At 37.7% G+C, this 12,978-nt stretch overlaps 1 protein-coding gene and 1 pseudogene across 1 annotated transcript in view; both read left to right on the top strand.

The window, feature by feature from the left end:
• The window catches only part of TRPM6 (transient receptor potential cation channel subfamily M member 6), a 144,178-nt gene that overhangs the window by 57,243 nt on the left and 73,957 nt on the right, over positions 1–12,978 (top strand). The window contains exons 10-14 of the mRNA XM_032307749.1: positions 3,242–3,314; positions 3,432–3,532; positions 5,901–6,035; positions 7,099–7,152; positions 9,941–10,081. Coding sequence (XP_032163640.1) covers positions 3,242–3,314; positions 3,432–3,532; positions 5,901–6,035; positions 7,099–7,152; positions 9,941–10,081 — 504 coding nt within the window. The remainder of the gene's footprint in view (positions 1–3,241; positions 3,315–3,431; positions 3,533–5,900; positions 6,036–7,098; positions 7,153–9,940; positions 10,082–12,978) is intronic.
• Positions 10,630–12,402, top strand: LOC116570842 (annotated as a pseudogene).

Genomic DNA, 12,978 nt, shown 5'->3' on the forward strand with positions numbered 1-12,978 from the left:
GGGCCAGGCTCAGTAATCTGCTTGGGTTCAGTCTCGGGAGATTTTGTTCCCTGAATGCTTTCCATAGATCTTTGGAGGATGGGAATGAAGATGGCAACCTCCCAATCTCTGGCCTGGAGGAGCCGAGTGCTCAGGGGTCCCCTCCTCAGTGCACCCTCAGAAAAAAAGCAGTCACTCCCTCCTGTCTCCCTGGTCTCTGGCCATGCTCTGTGCTCACCCGGCCTGTGACTGAGCATTTCTGTCTCTGGTGCACGACCCTCTTTGGAGTCTCCAAACCGAGCAGATTCCTGCCACATGTTTGCATGCCACTTCTCCTGGAGGAGGAAGGAATGGGGGCTCTCTCCGGATCTGCCACTTGTGGGGTCCCTGCTCGAAGAGCAATGGCCAGGCTGTGCCTTGGATCACGGTTTAAGGTAACCCCGAGCTGAGAACCCACTCCTTGGCTCCGTCTCTGTAGCCAGCCTCCCCATGGCAATACCTAGGAGCTCTGCCAAACTCAGACACCCCCGGTCTTTCTGTGACCCCATGGGTCCCTGAGACCACACTGTCCCCATGAGGGCTCCCCCGATGCTTAGCCACTGAAGCAATGTCCCTCAGTGGAGTGAACTTCTAAAAGTTCAGATTTTGTGCTCCACTGCTCTACTGCTTGCCAGGAGCCAGCCGTCTGCCCACGGTTTATCTTCCTGTCACTTCACATTCATTTCTCTGCATGTCCTCCCTTCTAGAAAGTGGTAGTTTTTCTGTTCCTAGAATTGCTGCTCTTCTTCTCTTCTATCTCCTGTTGAGTTTGTAGGTGTTGGGAATGGTTTGATAACTATCTAGCTGAACTCCTGGGACCTAATGCTATTTCAGTCTCCTACTCCTCTGCCATCTTACTTCCTCCTAAAAATAAGGGTTTTTTTTTTTTAAAAAAAGATTTTATTTTATAGTTTCAAGGGATCTCTACACCAGTGTGGGACTTGAACTCATTACCCCGAGATCAAGAGTCTTGAAGTCAAGATCAATGCTCTTCCACCTGAGCCAGCCAGGCATCCCCCCAAATAAGGAGTTTTTAATTTTAATTTGATTGTATATAACTCTGTAGAAGTTTGACCCTTAGTTGAGTAAACTTGACTTTTTATTCCCTCCTGTGACCACCTCCCCAAAATGCTTCAAATTTCAGACTGCAGTTAGGAAAACAACAACAACAACAAAACTCAGGGTACCAATATTACAGAAAAATGACCATATTTAGTGATGATCACACCTAAATATTGTCAGAGGGTTAAATAACAGCTCCATGTGAAGTCCTGTCTGCTGGCTTAGATGACTGTATCAGAACACCCAAGTACATCCTGCAGGAGATCTTTAGGGATGCAATGAACAATGGGAAGTCTGAGATTATTCTCTGGGACAGAAAATGGAGGCTGCAAACTAGGGGCTGTCACCATAATGTAGATTCAGGAAAAGATTTTAGGTTTTTAGGGTACTTTGATCAAAATTTTGATCAATGACTTGGGTGAGATGAAACCAACAATTCTAGTAAATGTGCCAATATGTCATGATTCATAGTGATCTTTCCAGATTTCAAAGGCTAGACCACATCATTCAAGATTTTGGTAATACCTAACCACTTGGCCTCAAAAAAAAAAAAAAAAGCACAAATGAACCAGTTTGGGCTAGAGAAATCATGGTTAAATATAGTGATAAACACTTAGCTTCAGTGGACCCAATAATAACAAAAATAACAGCCATGTCTACAGTTAACAACTTTTTTCAGATACATTTTTTTTCACCTGGAAGCAGCCCCATGAGTGAGTTCAGTATGGCAGTAATTGTTTCAGAGATGCCAAAGCTGCAACCTAGAGAATATAAGTGATTTGCCCCAAGTCATGAAGTTACAGAATGGTTGAACAGATACATGGGCTAAGAGTTGAAATCCTGTATATGATCTACTACATTTGATCCTTCCCACAGAAATCAATAAGAAATGAACATCTTAAAGAGATCACCCTTATATTTGTGTCTTCCCATCATCAAAGAGAGTAATGAAGGGTGTAATGATCAAGAGGGGACTAAAGTAGGTGCTAAAGGGTTTACCCATATAAGGAATTAGGTCCTCAGCATCTGCATAATTGAGAATTGATTTTATTCATGCACATAGAGCGGTGGTTAGTTGGAGGGAAACAATACCTGAATTGTGGAAGCATAGTTTTTCTACCTTTATGGGACCTTGGAGATTATTTAGTGGGTTCTTCTCACCTTGTGGATAAGAAATCTGAGATTCAGTGTGGATAAGAAATCTGAGATTAGTGGCCTTAAGATGTTTCCTTCAGACTGGCTAGTTAGTGGTGTATCTGGGCTTGCCAGACATGGCTCTTTGTGTTGAATAGTTCCCTTTACTATATAAAACACATTTTTACTTAGATACATTTATTAACATTCATTAACAACAGGCAAACTTTTTTTCTTTTTATTTATTTATTTGAGGAGAGGGGGGCAGAGGGAGAGAGAATCGTGAGCAGATTCTGCACTGAGCATGGAGCCCCACACAGGGCTTGATCTTAGACCCTGAGATTGTTACCTGAGCCAAAACCAAGAGTTAGGCACTCAGCCAATCAGTTGACCCACCAGGCACTTTTACAATCAGAAACAAAAGCCTTATTTGTCTTACAAAAATTATTGTCTTACAAAAATTAGTATCATGGCATGGGGCAGGAGGCACTACGCATTTCACAATGTGTACATTGTGAAGACCGTCTGTCCTGCTCTTTCTCCTTGTTCACCAGGCACATTGTAATTGCCTCACTTGTTTTACGATGAATCCTTGAGGACTCATCTCTCATTAACAAGCAAAAATCTTAGTCTCTAAGGTAAGGTGAACAGAACGATGTCCTATGGTATCTCTTCAAAAGGAATGATTGTTTTTTTCATTATCATTAGGAATTGACAATGAGTTTCTTTTCATTCTAGCCTGTACTTGGTAAATTCAGTGTAGTAATGTGTTACCATGTGTTTCCTGTATTCCATGTAAGAAATCCCATGGATTTCTTGTTTTTTTTTTCCCCCCACTGAGTGTTCACAATTCTCCGTTACCCTATTAAAAAAGTTTTCTGTAAAGTAAAAAGGGAGCATAATCAAGAAGATGAAGTCTCAAGTTTCTCAACTCATTAGCTGTAGAGCACATTTTGTCGGGACTTTTTGAAAACATTTCTTTACTAGTTCCCAAAATGTATGGCTTCCTATTTTTCAACTGTTACAGATTACCATATTTGATGCTGATTCTGAGGAGTCTCAAGACCTTGATTTAGCAATCCTAACAGCTCTGCTCAAGGGTGAGTGTCTGAAGAGGGTTACATCTCTTCCACATTTCCTCTTTTCATGTTCCATGGAAAATTTTTTTTTCATATTGGTATTTTAAATAAAATATATGATCCCTTCTTTTAAACTAGGCACAAATTTAACAGCATCAGAACAACTAAATCTGGCAATGACTTGGGACAGAATGGACATAGCCAAGAAACACATTCTGATTTATGGACAACATTGGAAGGTAGAGTGAAGATGAAGTTATTTAAGAAAAATATTTTGTGTTGGCTTGTTGGGCGGGTGGCTCAGAAGAAAAAAATTGAAGGATAGATAGATTGGTTTGGGAGGTATTTGGAGATAGCTTCTGTGTAGCTGGGTGCCCACAGATACCTGAGACATTTCTCTCATCAACTTTGCCTCCCTAAAGTAATTTTTTCCCCCTCAGGCTCTGCAGCCTAATTGAAACTGGCAAATGAAGTTGGGAGAAGGACAGAATGGAAGGATATTTTATTTATGTTTTTATATGGTTGTATTTTTATATTGTTATTTAATACTTGAAGCTCTTCTTATTTTTGCATTAAAATGTGATATGTACTCACAACATAAATAAGTGAAAACAGAGAAGAGCAGAAGAAAGTTACTTATAGTGGTAATGATAATCACTATTAACATTCCATTTTTAAAGATTGCAATTGTGACTGTACCCCAGGTATAATACATGCATATTAGTTAAAACATCTAATGGTACTAAAAGGCTACTAAAATAACAGTAGTTCCCTGCCCTGCTAATTACAAGAGTAAAGTATTTTTGACATTTTTGGATTGTATTGACATTTATAAATCTCCATAGTTTTAAATAGCAAGTCATATTGCTGTTTTCTGATTCATTCATTTTAGAGTCCTCTCAACATTTCTGTCTGTGGTCCTGTCCTCACTGCTACAATCTGGACTGGTTGCCTGCTGTTCCTGATTTTGGGCTGTCATCCTGAGATCTACCGTCATCATATTGGAGATTCCCTTTGCCTCTCTCCTGTGTTAGAAACCCCTCTTTCTTTATCCCATGTCATCTTCTTCCCTGGTTTACTCCTTTATTTTAATGGGGTGCATCCTTTAGTAGCTTTCTGAGAAAGGCAACATGGAAGATAAACATTTTGAGAGCTTACACGTTTGGGTATATTTCAGTTAAAGATCAGAACTAATTTGCCTGAAGAATTTTGAATAGTTAGCTGCTAGCATTCAACATTTCTGATTTTTTGTTTGTTTGGACTATTTTGTTTCCCCTCTCTGGAAGTTCAAACAAATATCTTTCCAGTGTTTTGAGATTTCACAATGCTGTGTGCTATTATGAGTCTTTATATCCATTATGCTGGGCACATGCTTTCAGCTTAGGAAATACGGGTTTCCATGCTGGGAAATTACCTTCCTGTTTTCTCTGTTTTCTTTCTGGAATTCATAGCATTTAAATGTTGGACCTAAGGGCTGCTCCTCTAATCTTACATTTTTCCTTTTATCTTCCATATTTTTCTTTTTTTGATTTCTTCAACTTTAATTTTCATGCCTTATATGGAGCTTTTGGTTTCTGGAAGCATACTATTAATTTCTATGAGCAATTTTTTTTTTTTTAAGAATCATGAATGTAATATCTTATTTCACTGAGAGTATTAATGACAGTTTTTTTCAAAGTTTTCTTCTTCTTGCATTGTCTGAGTCTTACTGATTGATGTTTTGTGGTGTGTTTATTCTGGACTTTTTATTTAAGAGTGGAGGAGAGAAAGCTCTTTAGAAATTTGGAGCCTGTAGGTGAGACTTTACTGTAGGTTTGAGCTTCACAGAGGAGTGATGTGGCCTCCATTTGTTGGGGGGGACCAGAGATGACAGCATAGTCCTGCCTTTTCTCTTAGTTCCTTTACTGAAAAGAATCCTCTGATCCCCTACCTAGATAAGGTAAAACCTTGCTGCTAGTGTTAATGGAAGTCAAATTGGGGAAGATGAATGGGAAGGTCTCAACATTAGGGATTCAGTATATATACATTTATTTCATCCTGAAGCTGCCAGAATTCTGTAGATAGATAGATTTGTTTGGTTCTCGGCTTTTTCTAGTTTCAGTTTCTGGGGACTTTCATCTCCTAGTTTTCTGGGGGATAGTTAAGCCAATTACCACTTGACCATCTGCTTTCCAACTTTCAAAATATGACACTCTGGACCTGCTTGTTTTTGTGGACTCATTTCTTTTAAAAAATCCTTTTACAATTATTTTACTGAAATTTTAGGTCAGAGTAGAAGTAAATGAGTGTGTTCAATTTCCCTTATATGTTTAGAAACTGGGTATAGTCTAAATCCAAACATGCCAAGTTAAAAGAACAACAACAAAAGAAGCCTTGAATTTTTTTTTAGAATTGCATTAAACCTATACATGAATGTGGGAAGCAATGAGATCTTTACAATTATCTGTCTCTGATACAAGAATGGATTTACTTCTGCAAGTATCTTTTATGCCTTTAAGTTCACTTTTTGTTATTTCTTCCATCAGGTCCTGAACATTTCTTAGTAAGACTGTATTTTATGATTGTTACTTTCTTAATTATCTCTTTATTTATTTCTACTTTCTGAAGGCTGGTGCACTGGAACAAGCAATGTTAGATGCCTTAGTGATGGATCGAGTGGATTTTGTGAAGCTCTTAATAGAATATGGAGTGAACCTCCATCGCTTTCTTACCATCCCCCGACTGGAGGAGCTCTATAACACAGTGAGTATTGGAAAATTCCATCAGTCGCCTCCCTTAAGATTCATTTATTAATTAGCTTAATATTTAGCTTAAGCTAAATATTGAATGTTCAAGTCTTCTTGAATATTGACATACAAAGATTATTTAGAGACAGATTTCTCAACCAGAGGACAAACATTCTTACCAAATCCATTTTATCCTATGGTCATTTCTGCATTTCTTATTTTAATTAATTGCACAGAGTAGAAACAAACCAAGTTAAGAAAACACAACAGGAAGACCATAATTAAAGCCAGTGATGTAAATAAGAACAAATTGCTTTTATTGAATTGTTGGAAGCATCTCGACCTATAGCCACTGTGAAAATTCTATTCCTGCAACTTTCCTATGCAGACCCTTTATTGAAACCAGACTAGCTTACTCATTGTAAAAGCACTAATTGCTCAAGCCAAGTGCCCTTCTTGCAATGTCCTTCCTTGTTCTTTGAATCTTAACCTTTCTTTAAAGCCCTCTTCAAGTTCTTTTTGAGTACTCCAGTTTTCACTGATCTATTCCTATGGTACAAATTTTTTTGCAACTCTTTCCAAGCATACACCTTTGTAATTATTTTTTCATGTAAGTCCCCCCTCTCTTCAATTAGACTGTAAAAACTTTAAACAAAGTACTTATATTCTTCATTGGCTCCCTCAAAAGCTGAATTGAACATAGAGTGTTCAATAAGTAATTGTTGATGGAGTGTAATTGTGTGATGGGTGTTTGTCATGGTGTAGTTTATATATGATAAAGGATAGTTATGAATTACTTAAAATTTATTTTTGTCTCTTGAAAGAAATAAAGTTAATTAAATTTTTACTACCTGCATGTGTGCACACACACACACACACATTTTACATCTTATTTTGAAAAATATTTCTAATTATATCTTCTTCTAGAAATAACTTATAATTAATTGAGGTAAACCTTATTACTAAAGATGTTGAAGAAAATTTTCAGTATTCTGGGTTATTTATACATTCTGAAATAAAATATTTTCCCCCAGCATATGGTAATTAAAAGGAATAAATTTTTTCTTTCCCTATTATAGAAACAAGGACCTACTAATATGCTCTTGCATCATCTTGTCCAAGATGTAAAACAGGTAACCTAATTATAAATGTGTGCAAATTTCTTTGTGTATTGTTTTAGCTCTGTGATTGAGGTATTGCCAGATTTTGCTTTGTAAAATGTCGATTTGGATTTTCTAGTGAGTTACCTACCCTCTTTGCCTAGGAGTCTGAGCAATTTCATCACCAAACCATACTCTTAAGTTTTTTTACTTGTAATTTATTTTATATTTTTAAAGATTTGATCCACCAGGTAAGTGGCATTAACTAATAATTATTTTCTCTTACAAAATATGGATCAGGGACATATAAAACTTTCAATCAGAACTTTACCTCAACATGATACGACAGTATTTCCAAAGATAATAATGCTTGCTGAAAATAAAGACATTTCCTTGTCCTGTCATGTTAATTAGAGGACTGATATGTGATTTTCTTTGTTTTTTTTTTGTTGTTGTTACTGTTTTGACTATGAGTGATGGCTTGGAGGCCCTGCCTCCTTTGTGAATCTGAACATTGTTTTAGGGAGCCAGGATGAGTCCTACTAGTCAGTACCCTTGCTCATATTTTGCTCATGGTGCTTTCCCTGAACTTTGAGTTAAATCAGACTTAAAATCAAATCATCTTCTGTTAGTTACTAAACCTTTAACAATCTCTTATGCTTTAATTGCTTCTCTTTTAATCACCAAGAACTTCTATTTACATCTGCAGAAAACTAGAAGAGATGTTTTTTGTCCCCATGATTAAACTCCATCCATGGCACACTTTAAGAGTACTTGCTTATTTCTTGGAAGTGTGGTATCTTGATGGAGAGATTGCGGGCATTCTGGCTGTGTTGTTTTGGTGGGAGAGCCAGAGTAAAAGGCTAGAGAGGAAGACATTTAGTTGGCAAATTAGAAGTAAGCAAAAGTATCCATGCTGATGTAAATTTAGTTTGCATGATTTATGCCAGATCAAGATGATTTTCCTTAAATTATTTCCTTGAACTTTGATTCCTTTACAGTAAACTGAAGAAAAAGGAATAGAATAGGTTAAATATGCTTTTAACTAGTAGCAACTAAGAGCATTATTTTGGTGTTCCTTAAAAAAGGTAAATTATGCATGTATTTGCATTTATTAATATATGAATCAATGTAATAACCTTAATAGGTGAAGGGTAAGATTAAGAGGTATAAACTCCCAGTTAGACAACAAAGAAGTCATGGGGGTGTAATGGATAGCATAAGGAATATAGTTAATAGTATTGTAATAACTTTGTATGGCAACAAATAGTATCTAGACTTATCATAATGTATAAAAATACTAAATCACTATGATACACACCTGAAACTAGTAGGATATTATATGTCAATTATACTTTAATGAAAGAATGTACTGTGAATGGTAGTTGAGAAGTAATGATTATGAAGAGGTAGTAAGGCAGGTTTTTAAGTGGTCAGTTACCTTCATTTAGACTAAGACTCATATACTTGGAGATCTGCTACTCAGCCCTCTAATCAACCGTAACATTTATTTTGGCACAGCCTCATATTTTGATCTTATTTTATTCTGCCATACCATGTTTCTTATTTCTATTTGTTCGACCTCCTTCCATATTCTCATTTTGTGTATGATGTAGTCAACACAGTGCAAAGTGCTATAGCCAATTCAATAGAAAGATGGAAGTTCTAAGCCAATGTTAATTTTGAATCACTTACATTCAGTGTATTGAAGGGGAGGAAGAAATTTTCCCCAGTCTATGGTTCTTCCAGCTAACCTAAGAATTGATTGTTATATGATATAGATTAACAGGAGAAAAAAATCACAGTTTTATTGTGTGCACATAGAGGCCCAATGATGAAATTAAGACCTCAAGAAATGACCAAGCCGGGGAATTTTTATACTTTTCAGACAAAGAGACAATAAATCTGTGAAGAATTGACAAGACAAAGAAAACTTAACATTGGAGCTTCAATTAGTAAGGAATTCTAAACAGAATTTCACCTGGGGTAGTAAATTAGTAAAAAGTAACGAGGGTCCCTTATACAACCTTCTTTGCTCTAAATTTCTCGTCTCTGGTGATAAGGATGTCTCTTTATCTCCCGGGACAGGGATGGTACCTGTCACATGGGGGAGTTATTTCCTGCTTTTGGGAAACAGAAGAGGATCTGAGTGTCCTTCTTGTATGGGCTGTCTCTCAAATAACTTTTACTTAATATAATCAGTATATCAAAATGGCACATTTTGGCAATATCCTCCAATGATTTTACTTCTGTTGTAATAGTTATATAATTTCCAGTTAAAAACAATCTTTTATACTATATTTAAGTGTGTTTTAGTATAAAGTGTATGTATGCATGAAAGAAAGAGAAAAAAAGTGTTGAATGAGTAGATATAACCACACACTTGGTATCTGTGAAATTAAAAACACATTAAGACTAGGTTTTTTCGGGACGCCTGGGTGGCTCAGTTGGTTAAGCGGCTGCCTTCGGCTCAGGTCATGATCCCAGCGTCCTGGGATCGAGTCCCACATCGGGCTCCTTGCTTGGCGGGGAGACTGCTTCTCCCTCTGCCTCTGCCTGCCACTCTGTCTGCCTGTGCTTTCTCTCGCTTCTCTCTCTATGACAAATAAATAAATAAAATCTTTAAAAAAAAATAGGTTTTTTCCCCTCTGAACAAGCAGACTGTATCAGTGGTTGGTCACATGAATCGATCAGTTTGTAAAGATGCTTGAAAAGTATGAGTCTGCCTCTTTGCAGATGATTGGGTTATGTTCTAACAGATGGCAAAGGAGACACAGAACGGGAACTGAAAGTTACAACGCATTACATGGTTTTGTTTCAGCATGCCCTTCTCTCAGGCTACAGAATAACACTGATTGACATTGGATTAGTAATCGAGTACCTCATCGGTGGAGCATATCGCAGCAGCTACACTAGAAAAAGTTTCAGAGCCCTCTACAACAACCTCTACAGAAAACACAAGGTACCACAACTGATAAGTACCCTCATAAACTATGGGATATCTAGGAGTTAGACTTTGAGAAAAGTGGCTTAGGAAGTTCAGATGGGAATAGCTTCTAAAATGGATGTACATATTTTTCAACATTCATTGAGTCTCTGCTACAGGTAAATTACAGCGCTGGCTTAGCATGAGTGTGAAGACCAGGAGTTCATAAACTCTCAGAGGAGACAGATTTATGAATACATCTTATTCATTATGAAATGAATAAATAAAATAAATGAATAAAAAATCTTATTATAAAATCTTATTCATTCTATTTATAAATAAATCTTATTCGTTATAAAGGTTTGTGTATAACTAGCCATCACACAGAACAGGATACAGCATGTGCTATATTGACATAGAAGTAATGTCTTGAGAAAGATTTGAGGGAGAGAGAACCAGTTGTTTTCTTTCCTTTTGAAAATGTAGAAGACAAAAGCCTAATGGGCTTCCATCTATAAACTCATACTAGTCTGTAACCTGGAGACAACAAACTTGGGACAGGTGTGTAGAGGTTATGTTGGAAAATGCATGCAGAAAGTCTATGTAAAAATATTTCATTTTCCATCAAGATTTTTGAAAGTCTAGGAATGTAAAGTCAGAGTTGCTCCCTGGCTGATTAGCTGGAAAACATCGCTTGTTTTCAAAGAGAGCCTTTCTTCTTGAAGGATAATGGAAGTGTTAGAAAGCAGCGTTTGGGCATTTGGGGTTGAGGGAAGAGCAGAGGCAGTGAAAGGCACAGTGCTCTGGACCTCTGGATACGTTTTTGCAGTGACAAGGGGGGGCCTTTGTTGCCATCAATGTGCTAGAAGGTAGTGAAGGCTAAGACTGGAAAGGTGGTTTTGGATCACAGAAAAGTCCAGAATATCAAGCCACTTTTGACCTTTATTTATGAAGAATCAGGTGATGTGAAAGCCTAACTTGTCTTTAAGAAATAAAAGAACAAAACAAAAGAAACTCAAATTTCACAGAGAAAATGATGTTCCTTAAGATCTCAAGAGGCATAGAGATGCACGTGAGGTATCAGCTCCTTCACTAAAACCAAATACATCTTGCTGTGAGGTTACCTGTGACAGGTGTGAGGAGACTGTGCCTTTGCTGTAGCCCAGTGGGGAATTTGCGAGGCAAGTACCCCTCGTGCTTGTTTTCCTTCTGAAATGGTGTGAGTTACTGCCCATTTCTCTGACTGTTTTCTAGGGAAGGAGTAGAGTTTATTAGTGAAGTCTCATAGTAAGTTAGGTCATAGCAGTTATAAATACATGGTTTGGAGTCAGAAGGATTTGGGATGGAGTTTTAGTTTTGCTCGTTAGTAGTTATGAAGTCTTGAGTAGTTCAAACCAAAGAGGCCCTCAGAATATCTGGTTCAGGTTGGGTAATTATGGTGAAAGAAAAAAGTGGAAAAGAATCCATCATGGAGGGCATTGACCTCTCCATATATGATTCTTCAGTGAGGATTATGTGGTACGGCCAGAACTGGCCATAGCTAGCCACGTTGTCAACCTTAGATTTGTGTGCTATGACACCAGTTGTTATGGACCAGTCTAAAACCCCCTCCAAAAATGGACCTCAGTGGCATTGTTGAATTGCAAAATACAATCTGAGTAACTTGGCTGGATCCACCATGATTGGCTGGGACAGACTCCTTGGGTTCTTCTGCTTACACCCAGGCCTCCTGGTGGGGCTGTGGAAGGAGGAGGAAGAATGGGCTTTTGTTACAGCAAATCTTCATTTCCATCACTTTGTGGAAAAGAGCACATTAGGCTCAGCCACTGTCCCCTTTGAGCTACCTCCTCCTACCCCCCTTGTGGATGACAACCCAGAATATGGACTACCTGGCCACCAACTCTGTGCTGATTTGCATAGCAGTGGAATGTTCTACCTGTGTGGCACATTTCTCCATCTCTTTACCAAGAAAGGATACATTGAAAATGGATATGTGAAGCTTGCTGTTGTAAGTTTTAAAAATAACGCAGAAAACTACCTCTTACTGGAAAAGATGGCCTCTCTTGGAAAACTGGTATTTTCAAAGGCTGTATAAAGAGTTGTTCTGTGTGGCCCTAATAAGTCTGTGGGATGAATATGGGAAACCCTTTTGGTCTTTCAGTTCCCTGGTTTGTATGAGATTTCTGGGTCCTCTGATGGTCCTAATTTCTTGGGACAGACTTACTATGTTGACTGTGTGGACACACAAGGAAAAAATGCTCATGATGTGGATTAAAGAGACAGAATACTTCATCGTCAGCCTGGTCCTTTTCCTGAGGATAGCAAAAATAAGCCATTGCTTTGGGACAACATATTAAGTATTAGCAGAAGGTGGCAAATGATTGTTGCTGTTTGTTTGTTTTGGACTAATCAGCTTTGTTCTTGGTGTTGGAAGTTGACATAAAGCGGTAGTCTGTTTGATGCCTTCTTATTTCGAAAAATAAATAAATGAAGTATCTCAAAGACCATGGTATCATCCATTTTATACCAGCCCCTTTAAGAATGCTTCTTTTATTTTCTCATTGATGAAAGTTTCATGCTGATAAGCAATAAATTATGTTGTTATTGGGCCTAATCCCTGGAATTCCAGTGGTGCTGTGTAACATCTGTGAAGTTCCATAACTTTCTAACTTAACCTTGGAGTTGTTTGCGAATGGGAACTTTTTCTTATCAGAACTGTGAATCTTTACTGCCTATTCTGAACTTGTTCCAGGTATAGAAACTCCATTGATTTTTAATGGAATTTCCACATAGAGAAGGAATGCAGATATATAATAGGGAACAAAAGAGTATGTTCTCTGGGATGTTAGGAAATAACATTGTGCTTAATAAGGAGGAGATCATGAGAGGCTTTTGTTGGACGAGTAATTAAACACTAATCATGGGCTAGAGAC

Source organism: Mustela erminea, chromosome 12, assembly GCF_009829155.1.
Source record: "Mustela erminea isolate mMusErm1 chromosome 12, mMusErm1.Pri, whole genome shotgun sequence".
NCBI classification, from domain to species: domain Eukaryota; kingdom Metazoa; phylum Chordata; class Mammalia; order Carnivora; family Mustelidae; genus Mustela; species Mustela erminea.